Consider the following 17360-nt stretch of genomic DNA (forward strand, 5'->3'; position numbering starts at 1 on the left):
GCAGATAACCATAAGCCTGGACACAGATTTGTTTCCTGAATATCCAAGAACATATAAAGGCCATCTTTGCATGTTGTTAGTATCTCCATTTAAATTCATAATTTTGAATCTAGACAGGAAGTCTAGCGTTAGAATTTCATGAGAAATTCAGATCAGAAATTTCACGAGATAAAGTGTAGTTCTTGAACTTGTTCATTGTCCAACGGTTCCTCTTAACGGTTTAAGAGCGGCGTGGTCGATGGGGTCTTTGCAGGGAAAGAGCTTTTTGGGCAAAGATGCAGTAGCGGAGCTGGCTGCCGTACCCAGTTGGACACTAGTTTCCAGCCCCCTGGTTGGTCCGCCAAAGAGTTCACAACCATTTCAAAGTATGATAACCACCAAAACATTTATTAAGTCATCTCTGGAAAGATAAAGAAGACTACATGCATAATTGAATTGTGACCCAGCAGCAATAAACAAAAATAAGATTAGGATTGAGGCCAAATGTTACTGAGTGCGACAGAAGCCATCCAGACACGGGGATAAAAACAAAACACTGTACTTGTGCGTAGATAACACATAGCGGAGGGCTTGAACTGTATGATCAGAAATAGTGCCTGTGATGTCACCCATTGGTTTGCCAAGAAACAGCTTCAAGCCTCCAGTTTGGGTTCACCCGGACTGGGACCTTGGAGCGAGAACCTTCTAAATATGGGCAACGAGGCAGAGTTTTGGCGTGCGAAAGGAAGAGAGACCTGTCAAGCAAGGCAACTATGCCCCCAAATATGCGTCTCCCTCAGCCTTAGGATCCTGAAATCACAACCGAGAAACCCTTTAGAGGAAGAAGTAGACATAACCATTGAGACTCAAAAGTCTTGAATTTTCTATTACGAGCAAGAGGTTTCTCTTTTTCCATTGACTTCCATACACAATGGAAGCAACATGAGCCCAGCAGGTTTTTTTGTTTTTTTTTATAATGTAAATAAAAAGTTCAGCGTATATAAAGAAGAAAATCCATCACTCCACCATTCAATAGATCCGCGGATTCGGACGGCAGAAGCATTATTTGGTCTGCCACGACAGCGAGCGGGAAAATCCTGCCCAGAGTCTTCGTCCAGTCTTAGCGCAGTGTTCTCTGAGGGTTGATGTCAAAGAGCATCTGCCACGTAAGCTCTAAAGTTTCTGTAGCTGAGAAAACAAAACATAGATCACATTGTGGCTTTAGGGGGTTTCCAGTCCTGGTTTGGGTATAATGGTGGACTCTAAGGCTCAGACATCTGGTCCATAAAAATAAAAACAGAAAATTCCTCAGAGGTCTCCAGGCGGAAAGAATGAAGCGATGAAGCAAGACGAGAATAGCTATCAACACAGTCTTTCAGAGTGCTATTAGAAGTCATAGCAAGAAGTAGCCAGTGTTCAGTTCAACTGCAACATACCTGCTAAAGCAGCCCAAGTTGTAAAAGAGAAGAGTTAGGGCAACAAGGAAATAGAGCCAATATACAGCCAAAGTGAGTTAAAATAGCCTCCATTGTTGGCTCCCTATAATTAGAGAGTGTTTGGGAGTGAGAGAGTATGCAGCGAGCTTATACTCTATCAGGTAAATGGTTCCAAACCTGGAGTTTGGAATTCAACTTGAAACAATTTTGTTTTCTTTCTGGCATACGCTGATTAGGCTTTGAAAAGGGTGAAATGTTCAATTTACAACCAATTTGCGCCCACGCATTTCAGCCAATTTCCTTTCCTGCTCCCCAACGCAATTTCCCTAAATCTATAAATGGACTTGACACGGAAAATCAGTATAAATTTGGGCATGGCTCTTCAGCTATCCAAAAGCTAACCAACCAGTCACCCGATTACCTTTGACCTGTACGTTTTTTGTCAGAATGGGGCTTATTTTATTTTACACAGCTTTTTTTTTTACACCTTCATAGAGGCATTAGACCCAATGAGGCCCAGTTGTATTATAGATATAAGCTTTTATGTATATAGATATAGCATCTTATAAAACATTATAAATGGACATAAACCCTATAGGGTGCTATAGGGTTTTTAAGATACTTTAATATTATGAAAAATGTTATAGTTTATTATAACCTTTAAGAGTAAACACTTCATCGAAATTATTATTTATATTTTTTGATGCAGTCAAATCAGGCTTTTGATATGAATACTGTACATGATTGCCCTTTTTCGTTTGTTTGGGGGTTTTTTTTTGGGGGGGGGTTGTTTTGTTTTACCTTTTCTCATGTATTAAGCAAATGTACAATTTCTTATTTGAACCCTCTGCTGCATCTCACCAGAATCCAACCAGGGTGTCAGGGCGGGTCAGTTTTTTGGGTTCCTCCGTGATCAGCAGAAGCAGCAGGAAGCTGAAAGGTCGGCGTTAAGTGCTGCTGACTCATGAGGAGATGGGCGGAGGATCAGATCGTCAGGAGCGTTTATCCACGTACACAGCCGCTCCAAAGCTCCAATCTGATAGGGTTAAATCCCAACAATGTAAGCCCTTTTCCAAGCACTTTTGTCCGTTTCTGCTGTGTACTGGACATTTTACGGTCTATATGTCTGTGAGGGGGAAAGATATAGATGGAAATGGTCGCGTTACATCATTTGTTTTCTATCCAAATAAATCAACGTAGCATCAGTTTGTGCTGTTGCTCATCTTTACATCAGCATTACATCTAAAACAAGTTACATTTTCCGAGTTTCCAATGAACGCAGCATCGGCTGAAGTTATAACGCAGTGACCGTGGTTTTCCGAGTCCTTGTCACACACAGAATTACTAATACAAGCTGATACACTTGTTGCTTGTTATGACTTTATCCTAAAAAGGAGAAGGTGTGTGTCTTCCGCCTGTAGTCCTGTCTCACGGTGTCTCTGTGAAAGGAAATCACTCCGTGTGGAAGTTCCCAACAACATGGTTCCATTCAAACGGATAAAACACTGCATGTCCCTCAGAGACATCTAAACTTTTTTCAACTTTTGCGACATGGTTCGGAGCCGTTGCTCTGGAGCTGCGAGCTAACTCCATGCGTGAGGACACAAACACGGTTATGTGGCATATGGCATATGTTTTCGGCTGTTTTCGACTCCTACAGTTTGCGTGTTACAACTGGCTCGAATGCTGCAGGAGGTACACGGCACGGGGTTAGATGGAACAGAATACATTTATACTCACAAAAAGGGCAAAAGAATAAAATATCAAACGAAACGCCCCGCCGACGCTATGCATGTAAGGCGCACACACACACACACACACACACACACACACACACACACACACACACACACACACACATGCAGTTTGTAACCACTACAAAGTGATGGAGTCTACACCACGCAGCTCGCACGATGGGAATGGACGTACGGAGCCGTTTCAGCGCCAAATTCCTCATTAGGCCATACGGTGTTATATCCACTGGGAATATAATGAACTGCAGTATATAGAATATAATGAACAAATTAAAAAAACAAAACTTGAGTAGCTTGATTAGGCTGTTTGGTGTGACGAAACAAACGATAATATTAACCTTAGACCTACTGTTTCTATGTTTTTACGTGTTTTGTGATGACAAGTGGCCGTGAAGGGGCTTTGAACCTGCACATACTGTATATAGCCATGGACGATTTTGTCACAAAGGGTCTTGCTCCACTTCCACCATCCGACCGGAAATTTTGGAAGGTTGGCGTGTCGGCGATGCACAAACGGTGGGCTACTTCCGGTCACATTTTGCCGGTTTTTCACAAATTCCTGCTGCGATCCATGTGGATCGATATAGATGAAACTTGAACCACAAGATGTCTGTGACTTCCCGGTTGAAACAACACCTCAACCATGTCTGTAGAGCCAGTGGTTGACCTGTTCCAGACATGTTTAGCCCGAAAAGGGCCTCGGAAAAAAATTACAATAAAAATCCAACTAAAAAAAATCCTACGGGATGGATTCCAAATAATAATTCAAAAAAGCTGATTCCACATTTGTCAAGCACTTGAATGGGGGACTTCCCATCTGAATGCATTTACGAGACCAATTCACAAACTTCCAAGAACATATGTGTAGAAAATACGCTTACGATGGATTAACTGAGAGTCCTTTTTTTCCTGAACCCAGGCTTTTCAGCGACCTGCAGTGGAAGTTAATCCCCACCAGGAGAAAGAGTCGGGTGGAAACAGGAAGGGATTCATTCCACTAATAGACTTTGTGCAGAACATCCTGTGTCTAATCCGCCTTTTAACAGATTGCAATCACCAAAATGAAAGAGACGTGGAGAAAGGCGGAGCGATGCACACACTCTAACACACTAAACACACACACACACACACACACACACACACACACACACACACTCATGTAGCACCTCGCTCCGTCAGATTTCCTTGTCGGCTCAAGAGCCGACAAGGAAATTTGACTGGTGTAACAACTGCAATCAGCAAATAAATCCTTCTGTCAACTTCCATGTTATGAAAAAGAAAAAACATGTACAACAACACATAGATGGAATATAAGCACACGCAAGCGTACATGTAAAAAAAACACAAATAAATCAAAAAGCTGAATAAATGTGTTATACCTGACCTCTCAAAAATCACAATGTTACTAAAACTAAAATAGTTCTATATTATTTTATTTATTACATGTTATGTTATTTACTATTATATATAATTTTAACATATTATTAATGCCATTTTTACTAAAATTAGTAAAAATCTTACTGTATAATTATTATTGTATTGCATATATAATATTATAATATTAGATGATTAAAAATGTATATCATATTATATTATATTTTATTATATTATATTGTTATAAAATTAATATTAGATTATTGGTGTTGTGAATAACTGATATATTATGGAACGTCTGCGGAAGATGAAATTTTACCATGAATAATTTAATTGAATTAATTGCTCAAAAAGGTGTGTTTTGTGGACATTTCCCTAGTGTTCCTCTCAATAAATAAAACAAACCACACACACATATCCTCACAAACACACACACACACACACACACACACACACACACACACACACACACACACACACACACACACACCAACATCTGTGTTGACAAGTGAGTCATGATGTCCGTGAGAGCTGATGCTGTTCACACCACGCAGCAGACCTTCTCACAGTCAGAACTACCGTCAAAATGCCGGTTTAAAATTCACTTTTCTGAACTAAAACCACATTAACAGTGAAGTAAAAACATAACAACACGGCTGGAAAAGAGAAAAAGAATAAACGCAGCAGCTGGACAGAGGCCTACAAGGAATTTATGGGCTTAATAGAGAATTGGACTTTTATTGTTTCTTGTAACCGAGGAACACTTATTTATTTTATCCCTCGATGCTCTCTGGTCAGCCATAGACTCGAGAGTTGTGAACCAGCACACCTTAAATATCCCTAAAGGCCCAAAGAGCTGCCCGGAAAGTTCCCTAAAATAAAATAAATAAAATAAAACGTTCCAGACTGCACAACTGGCCTCTTGTCACAGTCCAGTAATGTATTTATATCCATAACTCTAAATTTAAATATGCCCTAAACCTGTCCCAGATTATTTTTCATTATCTGAGCTTATATTTGTATTTTATTTTCAGATTTTTGTCATATTGTAAGCTATATTTGTATTTATTCCTCTATAGTTGTTTTTTTTTATATACATTTCTGTTTTTGTCATTTATTTTCTCTTTCATGATCATTGTTCTTCTTGCCTTATGTTGTTTTTATTTAGTAGTTTGTGTATTCGTGTACTTGTGTGTGGGTGGGCTGTTTACTTTAAATAGCAATGGGTCAAAAAAGGTGACTTGAACTAATTTTGCTTTACCAATAACAACTGTTGTATAATAAATAAATCAAATGTCGCATTCCTGTCCTATCAGAACTCCACACAGGGACCAGCTGCCTTGAGTTTATTTACACTACAGGACAATCTGTTGTGAATGGCGTCTTGAAGGTGATTCTCTACAGTTTGTGCAAGGGGGTTGAGCACATGTTTATACACCAAATCCTACACGGAGGCAAAGAATTTGTGCGAAAAAGTCAAACGGTAACAATAAAAAAATAAAGAGCTGCGGGGGGTGGGGGGCTGTGGGATGGGATCAGGCATTTCCCAAAGCAATAGGATTTATCTGCAGGGCGGCGGCCTTGACGCCTGGAAAAAGAGTGTCTCTCTTTCTCAATCGCTTTCGCTGTCCTGTTTTTTTTTTGTTGTTTTTTTTGTTTTTTTTACTGTGTATCCGTCTCCCTGCCGCCCGCCATCACTTTATCCGGCTGTGTACGACTCCCTCTCTTAATCTCGCTGCCTCTCTGCATCAGCATCTCCGTCACAGCAGACTCCTCTCCGACTGTGGACGGATGAGGGGACGGAGGGTCGGAGCGAAAAAGAGATGCGTGTGGAGAGCAGCCGTAAGAAAAAAAGTTTGCGTCCGATAGCTCAATCCTGGGTTTTAACGGGAGAGTGTGTTCCAACCTGGCTTTCAGCAAAGAGGGGCCCAAAAAACCCCCGAAGTATTCCACGCTGATATGCTGTGCATGCGTGGAGTCAACCAGAGAAATATGTGTTTGATAATGAAATGAGGGGAAAGTTGTTCATTGACCTTGTGCAAATTAACAATAACAGGAGTGTTGCTGGGGATCTTGAGCAAACAATAAAATATGTAACAACAAAACAAAAAACAATGCAATGAAAGAAGGAGAAAAACAAATAAGATAGGGAGCGACTACCTCAACCAATTTTCTGTTCCACATTTATGTAAAAATGTCATCTCCTTCAAGCGTATCGACAAGTTGTTTTTGGCTGAACTGGGATTCAGCGAAGCGTTCTCGCCAAATAGGAACCCAATCGTTTACAACGTGAGATAATGTTTTATTACCAGCGTGTAGGGTTTACTGCGTTCTAAAGACGGACTAACAAACCTCAATGTATACACAGTAAATGGAGCTGTTTCTATTGGCTCACAGTGGCGCCACGTCCTGATGTGGCTCCAAGCGAGTCACCTAGAGTTCACTTTCACTGCTGATTAGGCAAATGACCACGCCGTTGTCTTTGGCTTCCCTGTAAGATTTAACGTTCCCTGTTTGTTTTCACCCTGGAGTGGCCGCAACCTTAATTTAAGTTATTTCCCTCCATCTTTGAGGGGTAAAAAAATGTCCTCGTGTGACTCTTACTCAATCAGCAAACTCAAATCAGCGGACACGGATGCCTTCGAACCTGTAGTGAGAGCTACGGTTTTGATTGGAACACCTACGATTCTTTTTAATGCCAGGTTATAGGGTTGGTGACACTACATAGACTTATTCTGAGATCAGACTAGATATCGTCTGGAATTGTGGTCGTCTCAATATCAATACAGTGTATAGTCAAATTAATGAATCACAGTACAGAAATGCAACTTTCTAAGCTTCATAGTGTTCTAGATGTTCTCACCATCTCAACACCATCGTTTCGCAAATATTTATTGCGTGTAAATGTCTAATGAGAGCACCGGTACTCATCCTCAAAACCTCCACAAATGATCACTATCGGGGAATATACGTAAAATAATGCGTTGATATTAGGTTTTGTTGACGTCAACCGGCCCAGGTCCGCTTGGTGTCATAAAGATCTGCCTGACTTGATGCCGGCGCCACCTAGAGATGAATAACTTATTTCCTCATTGGCAAGTTTCTCTCCTGCCACTCCCTACTCATAAAAAAAGGAAAGACGGATTCCAGAAGCATGATCACCCACTGTAACACGTGTAGCACAGTAATGGACTGTCAGATGATGTCAAATTAGGACGTCGAACAGGGGCCTCCAGAACATGAAGTAGAAATCGCTTTCATCGACTGCCAGCAGTTTAAACACAGTAGAGTAGCAGAGTTCATCGCTTACTGTTTGCCATATACAGTACTGTAGATATAATGTATATTTTTACATATATATGTTTTTGTTGTTAATAATTAAATATAAATAATTTATACAATGAAATAAATAATTAAAGAAACACTTTTTTTCACTTTAATTAATTAATTTTTACTTTTTTTGACAGTCCAGAAGATGGCATATACTGTGTGTATATATATATATATATATATATATATATATATATATTCATTACTATTCAACTGTGTGGTTATAGATACAGTGTTCTGTGATAGTGTGATACTAGTCTATATCTCACATATTTTTGATTATTCTATCGACAGTCATTTATGATGCAAAAATTGAATTGGTATTGGAAGCAGAAAAGCAAATTTCAGCTACAAGGGACAATCGACTGAATCTAATCTCATGTAATCTCATTTATTCTCGGAGTCCCCCTCCTCCCTCGCTCCTCTCCTCCCTTACCTCGTCATCCGCCTGTTTTATTTCCACGACAGGCAGGGAAAGAGGATTTAGCCGCTGCCGTCAGTTACCGGGCGACTTCAATCCCGGCGTGGGATTAAGACGGAAAAAAAAAAAAACCCGAACACAAATAAATCAATCACTCCCCTCGTCCCGGCAAAGGAGTGGCGATGGCACGACCCGACGTGATAAACCTAATCCACGCAGAGAACAGGGGATGCTGCGCGGAAGGCGAGAGTGCTGACAAATAAATACACAAAGCAAAGCGTGGATTTGGGTCCTCTCTCCATCTTTTCATTTCCACCTGAATCTATTCTGTTCATCGCAGGGCTGTTAAGACTCTCTTTCTCTGCCTCCATCACCTCTCTGTATTTGAACCTGCACTCGACTTTCGTAGCCTCCCCCGCCCTCTCCTTCTTCCTCTCTCTCTCTCTCTCGCTCTCTCTCTCACTTATGAACTCCCGCTCCTCTCCTTCTATCCTGTCTTCGCGCTCCCTCCATCACCCTTTATCCATCCTGAGCACCTCTGAGGCGCGGATCCCAGATCCCATCAGAGAGACACACTGCAGTACGCTGGGTGGGAATCAAATTGTAACACACACACACACACACACACACACACACACACACATGCATGCACTTGCTCACACATGCATGCATTTCTCCCTTCCATCTGTCGATCCTCCCTCGCATCCTTCCGTGTTTATCTTCCTCTGTCAGATCTAGACACAGTGGACTTCCTGCGAGATGCCTGATTTCTGCTGCCACTCAAACACTGTCCCAATTAATATATAACCGGTATATATCTATATACAGTACATACCGATCGGCCACAACATTAGAACCACCTACTTAATATTGCGTAGCTCCCCCTTGTGCCACCAAAACAGCTCTGACCCATGGAGGCATGGACTCCACAAGACCTGTGAAGGTGTCCTGTAGTATCTGGCACCAAGACGTCAGCAGCAGATCCTTTAAGTCCTGTAAAATACGAGGTGGGGCCCCCATGAATCAGGCTTGTTGTTCCAGCACATCCCACAGATGCTCGACGGGATTGAAATCCGGAGAATTTGGAGGCCGAGTCCACACCTTGAACTCTTTGTCGTGTTCCTCAAACCATTCCTGAACACTTTTTTCAGCGTGGCAGGAAACATTATCCTGCTGAAAGAGGTCACTGCCATCAGAGAATACCGCTTCTATAAAGGGGTGCACTTGGTCTGCAACAGTGTTTAGGAAGGTGGTACGTGTCAAAGTAACATCCACATGAATGCCAGGACCCAAGGTTTCCCAGCAGAACATTGCCCAGAGCATCACGCTGCCTCCACCGGCTTGTCTTCTTCCCATAATGCATCCTGGTACAATCTGTTCCCCAGGTAAATGAGCACACGCACCCGACCATCCACATGATGTAGATTCCTTAGATCAGGCCACCTTCTTCCATTGCTCCATGGTCCAGTTCTGACGCTCACGTGCCCATTTGTGTGTTCTGACACCTTTCTATCATAGCCAGCATTAACGCCCATGACCCTGTCGCTGGTTCGCCTGTTGTCCTTCCTTGGACCAATTGTGGTAGCTACTAATCACTGCATACCAGGAACACCCACAGGACCTGCTGTTTTGGAGATGCTCTGACCCAGTCGTCTAGACATCACAATTTGGTCCTTGTCCAAGTGACTCAGATCCTTACGTTTGCCCATTTTTCCTGCTTCCAACACATCAACCTCAAGAACTGACTGTTCAACGAGATGACCAATGGTATTCACTTCACCTGTGGTTTTAATGTTGTGCCTGGTCGGTGTATACACAATATATAATAAATATATATATCTATACAAGACTACAATACAGTTGCCCAGTTTTCCCATCAGCCAGATTAGGGCAATTGCATCCATTGTATTTTATTTAACCAACCATTATCTGCCATTGCCTAAATTAGGCTCACTACGACTAGTTAGCATCATGCTACTAGTTAGCATTGTGCTAGCAGTTAGCATAGTGCTACTAGTTAGGATGACTAGTGCTACTCCATGTTAACTTTGTGGATCGATGTGAACTATGTTCTTTTTATCCCTTTTTCGAGTGATTTGCTGAAGGTGTCTCTCCCGCAGGGATTAAAATAGTTTTATCTTATCTTATGTTGCGCAGTCTGCCAGCCTCAGTGTTGCCAGACGCCGAAAACCAAATAATGGTACAAGGAATCCAGAATAATCGTTTTTCAGGGCAAACTATCGTATATTTAAATCCAGCCTGTGGCACGACCAGAGCAGCGTTTGCAACGCACCGTATATAAAACTGTGCCGAGGCCCCTCAGCCATGCGGATGGATCATTTATGGCAGATTCAGGGTCAGTTTTCCCTTATACATTACACATAGTTAACGTACAATGAATAATGACGCTGCTTCCGTATGAGCTCTGTACCATTTCACTATCATGAACAAAAAACCCCTGAAACTATGTCACTATGTCAAAATTATCGTACGTTTAGTTTTTTTGTTTTTTTTGTTTTGTTTTTATTGCAGTGCATCGCACAAAGGGCTAAATTATGGAAGGAATACAATAATTATCTACATCTGGTAGCGCTGGGTTGCCCAGTTTGTCAAATGTCATCAACAAAAATAATAAGGTATAACCCTCATCACATTGTTTACCTTAAAATAAGACAAACTGTTCAATGTAAACATGTTCAATTATTTAACTTAGGTAAAGTTCAATCATTTCAGTTAATTAGAATGTTTCCACATCCAATGTCCTGACATTGAAACGGGGCTATTTTCCTAAGTTTCATTTTGTATTCGTCAATTATAAAATGATTTAATTTCTGCCGCCGTTTTATCGATTGGCAACCAAAGAGCTGACGCATGGTTGCCAACCCAGCCACCACTTGCCGTCGGTGTCAGTGGTGGTGACTTGGCCTCTCACCGCGCTTGCTCTGAGCACTGGGTCTTTATCCCAATTCCAATGAGGAGGTATATTGTACTTTTCCTTTATCATCATTCCCTCTCCCTCCTCGGCCTAATGAACTATCATCGGCTCCATTCTTCCTCCGGCACACTCACTTATATTGCTCTCTTTCAATATGTCTGTCGATCTGACCTTCCCCCTTTCATTGTCATCCAAATGGTTCACTTCCCCCCGGTTCAGCCATTACTGTCATATCCTCCATGTTTTATAGAGGTCCCCCCTCTCTCTCTCTCTCTCTCTCTCTCTCTCTTTATCTCTCTCTCTCTCGCTCATTATTCATCTCTCTCTCTCTCTCTCCCTCTCTCTCTCTCGCTCTCGCTCTCTGTTTCATCAACTCTGTCTACTCACAGTCTGATCTGTAGCTTTTGTTTCCTGTGTATATGTTCTAGGTCACCTTTTAAAGACATTTCATGAATAACAAAAACTCAAACTCTAAAATATTATATATTTATATTTGATTATTTTCCTGTTTAAATTGCAGAACTATATTCCACTAATTGTAAGGCAGACAGGCAACAGTGTTTTATCACTGGGAAGTTTCTGCATTTACCCGATTTTTAAATAAGTTCAAATAAGTATTACGTTTGACTGTTATTATTATGTAATAACATGAAAAAACATCCTGAACGCTTCTGCAAAACCTATTACATATTGCATTCAATGTTTATTATAGAATATGGCAAGTTATTCCAAAATGTGGTGTTATTACATAATGTAATAATGGCCAGTGTATTATATTTTAACACGTTATTCCAAAATGTGGTGTTATTATATAATAATGGCCAATGCATTATATTTTAGCACATTATTAGACAATATGGTGTAATTACATAATAATGGCCAATGCATTATATTTTAAAACGTTACTACAAAATGGGGTGTAATAACATTATAACGGCCAATGTATTAAATTCTATCAAGTTATTACAAATTTTACAAATTACAAATTACAAAAAATATGTAATACAGTGTTACATCTTCTAATTGTCCTTTGTTAAGATGATTTAAGATAGGATAATATAAGATAAGATAAGATAATAAGATAAGATAAGATAATAAGATAAGATAAGATAAGATAAGAAGATATGATAAGATATGATAAGATAAGATAAGACAGTACATTATTAAACCGCCATAGGGGAAATTCAGGAACCACCATGTAAACCTGTAACTATGATTAATGGCAAGAAAATGAAACTTGACAATGATGGAAGAAAGAAAACTGTGTGAGCAGTCAAGAAATATAAAGGAGAGAAAGAATAGAAGGACGAACTCAAAAATGCCTGCCAGCCAACACAGCCATCTCTGAGGAGTGTGACCATCCCGCCGTTGCCAAATTGACAGGGCTGTTGTCAGCAACAACAGAAAAAAGCTCCTGTGAGTTATTTCTTTTTTTCTTCTCTTTTTCTTTTTTTTCGGGCGAGCTGGCGTGAAGACGGACAGAGCGAGAGCGGCGGATAACAGGGAGTCGGGAAGTTGAATTACAGCCGACAATACACAAGACGAGCTCCGAAGATGAGACGAGGAGTAACAAGACAGACAATGGGGCAGATAGAGAGGGAGGCGGGAGGAGAGAGAGAGAGGGAGAGAGGGAGGGAGAGAGAGAGAGATAGAGAGAGAGAGAGAGAGAGAGAGAGACAGAGAGGAACGAGACCACAGAGAGATGGGGAGAAGAAAGGCACAGGGGTATAATGACATCAAAGAAACTGAGGCGGCGGAGAGAAAGAGCGATCGAAGCATTGAAGTTGAAGTTATTTCGTCCGCTATGAGAGGACGAGGACTCGTCGACGGTTGGGCGAGAGTGAGAGTGAGAGAGGGAGGGAAAAAAAGAGAGAATAAGAGAAACGGGGAAAAAAAAAAAAAAGACTTGACTCAATCCACAGCGAGAGGACAGAGGAGAATTTGGACGCGGCGGGAGCATCCAAACCCTCCAAACGGAGAGAGGGAGCAGGAAATGAGAAATTGAATCAATGACAGCCAAATGAGTGTGTGTGTGCGTGTGCATGTGTGTGTGCATGTGTGTGTGTGTGTGTGTTAGTGTTTTGATGCTAAGCAGCTCACTGGTAGCGTTGGTGAGTCTGAAGGTGACCGACTTATCCTCAATGTTGCACACGTTTCGGACGGAGACCTGGCAGGTGTAGTTGGCAAAGTCCTTGGGTCGCAGGTTCTTTAACTTCAGCACCTTGGTCTCCCCCTGAATGGTACATTACACACACACACGCACGCACGCAAGCACACACAGACACACACACACACACACACACACACACACACACACACACACACACACACACACACACACGCAAAGATGTTAGAATATTACATTATTTGTAAACTAATGTTGTCTAGTCATAACATTCTTTATAGTGAACATTTAGGAAAAGTGAAAGAAAAACAAAATGGGAATCGTGTTCATACACACACCGATCAGCCACGACATTAAAACCACTGAGAGGTGAAGTGAATAACATTGCTCATCTTGTTCCAATGGCACCTGTCAAGGGGTGGGATATATGAGGCAGCAAGTGAACAGTCATTTCTTGAAGGTGATGTGTTGGAAGCAGGAAAAATGGGCAAACGTAAGAATCTGAGTCACTTTGACAAGGACCAAATTGTGATGTCTAGACGACTGGGGCAGAGCATCTCCAAAACAGCAGGTCCTGTGGGGTGTTCTCGGTACGCAGTGGTTAGTACCGACCAAAAGTGGTCCAAGGAAGGACAACAGGTGAACCAGGGTCATGGGGCCCATGGCCTCATTAATGCACTTGTGGAGTGAAGTCCAGCCCGTCTGGTCCGATCCCACAGAAGAGCCAATGTAGCACAAACCGGTGAAAAAGGTAATGCTGCTGTGATAGAAAGATGTCTGAACACACAGTGCAAGGTGGCCTGGTCTGATGAATCACATTTTCTTCTACATCATGTGGATGACCGGGGTTAGGGTCCGATCCGATGGAGCATCTGTTGGACGTGCTGGAACAACAAGCCCGATCCATGGGGGCCCCACCTCACAACTTCCAGGACTTAAAGGATCTGCTGCTAACGTCCTGGTGCCAGATACCACAGGACACCTCCAGAGGTCTTGTCGAGTCCGTGCCTCCACGGGTCAGAGCTGTTTTGGCGACACGAGGGGGAACTACACGTTATTAGTGGTTATTAGTGGTGGTTTTAATAAAATGGCGGCTCGCCATATAATCTTATTAAAATTCTATATCATTTGAATTCAATCATCTATATAATTAAAATTATATAGAGAATTTTTATGATAAACTCATAGGCTTATAAAAAATATTTGGTTTTAATTTAATCTCCACTGGCTAGTGATATTGTAAATCGTTATGGTTATAAATGAGCCAGAGTATAATAAATGCTGTTACACAGACACACACTGTGCACATTAGTCATGCACTGATTAGCAACTGAATCAATTCAAGGAGTGGGTAGAGAGAGAGAGAGAGAGAGAGAGAGAGAGAGAGAGAGAGAGAGAGAGAGAGAGGAGGGTGGCGACTGTGTGAAGGTGTCTGTACGTATGCCTGTCTTGAAATTAATTTGGTGGGTTACACTTCATTTGCATCATCCCAACGTTAATGCTCATCTCAGTATGGGTTGAGTCAATGGCAAAAGTTAACTTCAGCATCAACATGTCCCATGTTAATGTTAAACTGTTGATATCAGAGTTGGAATCCAGTCAATGTCAATAGGAGCTGAATTGTCAGCATTTCACCCCGAGCTACATCACAGTTTAAAAGTTGATTTGTAGACAGTCGGAAATGCTTATGGATAGGTGCTAAGGTAGAAGAAATCAACACGGTTCAATACGAAAATCAATATGGTTGGACATGAGGTTAGAACTTGTTGAGTTGAGGCATGCCTTCAAGATGCTTACGTTGAGGTACGGGCTTGGTTAGGGTTCGGGTTAAGGTGAGAGTTTGGGTAAGCAGACTGAAGGACCACAGTAAATGCATTCAAATGCCAAATATCCAGGTCCCCAATATGAGGACAAGCTGACACTAAGTTAAGTTATATATTATTAAGTTAGTTATTCAGTTGAAACTCAAGCGACATTGATTGACATTGACATTGATAAGACTCAGGTATCAGTGGTAAGACTTAAACACAAAGTTAGTTGGTATTGACTAACTTTGGGGTGCCTGCTGCCGTCCTTAATATGTGCGTAGTAGTAACTTTGTAGTCGTCGTCGTAACTTTGTAGGCGTGGCAGTAACGTTGCCCCTGCGTGTTTCGATGAGTGCTCAACAAACTACTTGCTCTCCTGAATCCTTCACACCCTTCTGGCGGTGGGAAGCTGCCTGGGAATTTGGGCATTTAAGGGACAGACAGTTTGGCAGAGCGAGCGCTTCACAGTCTGGCGGGTTGGCTGGAGGAACGGCCGGCTCTCTGGCCGAGCGAGCGCTCGGTTTATTCTTCGGCCGCGTTATTGGCTGTCTGACTGGCAAGGCTGTTGTGTTGATGGATTCAAGCATGGTTTTGAGGACGTGCCCAATGACGGCGAAAAAAAAAAAAGAGGGAAATAAACAGTAAAGAAATGCAATTACTGTGCAATGCTATGAAGGCAATAACGTGTGGAGGTCAAAACTTTCTATGGCCAAGAGGAGGAGGAGGTTCTTAGGTGAATATTAGCTTTCAGCTTAGAGCCTAGCGTCGACACGGTACCACTGTAGCATGCCAGTCCTGCGCCTTTCCACCTTAACGCTCGTATTTTACCTCATTTAAGGAGGTACGAGGTACGATAACTGTAAGACTGCAGGTATAAGATGAATGACGCAGAAGCCACGCCCACTGTGTGTATTTGAATGTGTTTACATGATACACTGTACGTACACATTTATTCTGATTTTCTCGTCCAAATACTCTTTTCATGCGGCGTACATCAGGCACACCTGTCTTCCCACCCCCTGGTCTCTGCACGGAGCCCCTGACTGACTGACTCATGATTTTTACATGATTTTCCGTGATTTATGATTTTCTTTGTTGTTTTTGTTTTTTCTCTACCTGCGTGTAGAGCGGCTCGTAGATGTCCACCCCGTTGTCTTTGCTCTGCTCGATGGCGGTGCTGCCGCGCTTCCAGATGAAGCGGGCGGGCGGGTTGGAGTTGACGGTGCAGCGCAGGAACACCGTCTTCTCCTGGTAGTAGCTGCCGCGCACGTCGCTGATGGTCTGGTGCACTGTCAGCACGGGCGTGTCCAGGTCTGTCGAGGAAACAGAGACTCAAGATGTCACTCCTGGGATGACGGGGAACCCGTGGTTTACGCGGGCGGTCGCTTCATCGCCACAAATGCATCCCTCAAACAGACACGTGCGCCGAGAAAAACCCAAAATGAAAGCCATTTATGCACAGGGTACAGAATGCAGACGTCTTTTTTTGGGGAGACATGACATGGGTGTATTACTTGTCATGTCAAGTCAGGTTTACTAGTATAGCCCCTTATCACAGAGGGAAGGAAGACACCTTGATAACGGACAATGGAGACGCAAGACTCGCAAACGATTCGTTCCTCGCAGACAGATCTTTTAAACGACTGGGTAGCAGGAAGTCACTCCGCCAACTCACCCACGCTCCGCTCTCGCTTTGCGAACGAAAAGGACAGGGGGGAAAACAAGCTGAGTCACTCGTAAAGAGCCGACTCTCGATATAAAGAACACCGACTTTTCGTCGCTGACGAACACGTGAGACGGGTCTTCCCTTCCAAGATGGTCAGGAAAGCAATGGCGAAGAGCAAAGCTATCGAGCATCGCACTGTCTCAAAACTTGGACCAAATCAACACCCTTAAACGCCCCCGCCCCTTTTAATGACCACAATCCCACGGTATCATCGCACCACACCAAGCTCCAAGTTATCACCTAAAAACGACACCAGCTACCAAGCTCTAATTTAGTATAGAAAGCAGTTTTCACCCATACCCAGAACCCGTGTTTACCTCGGGAGGCGCTTCTCTCATTTTATCTCCCTTTCCCCCAAATCAACCTCGATTTTTATATATATTTTTAAATTACACTGACGTAGGTATTTCTCAACTCCCTTCAAGTTGACACCGTGAGAAATCCCACTCGGGAGCTGACGTCGACCGCGCCGC

At 42.4% G+C, this 17360-nt stretch overlaps 1 protein-coding gene across 1 annotated transcript in view; it reads right to left on the bottom strand.

Moving 5' to 3' along the window:
- mdga1 (MAM domain containing glycosylphosphatidylinositol anchor 1) overlaps positions 1-17360 on the bottom strand; it is a 204385-nt gene that overhangs the window by 70682 nt on the left and 116343 nt on the right. Inside the window, exons 4-5 of the mRNA XM_079998269.1 lie at positions 16278-16474; positions 13330-13462 (exon numbers count right to left, since the gene is read on the bottom strand). Coding sequence (XP_079854395.1) covers positions 13330-13462; positions 16278-16474 — 330 coding nt within the window. The remainder of the gene's footprint in view (positions 1-13329; positions 13463-16277; positions 16475-17360) is intronic.

This window comes from Zeus faber (genome assembly GCF_960531495.2).
Source record: "Zeus faber genome assembly, chromosome: 3".
Lineage (NCBI taxonomy): Eukaryota > Metazoa > Chordata > Actinopteri > Zeiformes > Zeidae > Zeus > Zeus faber.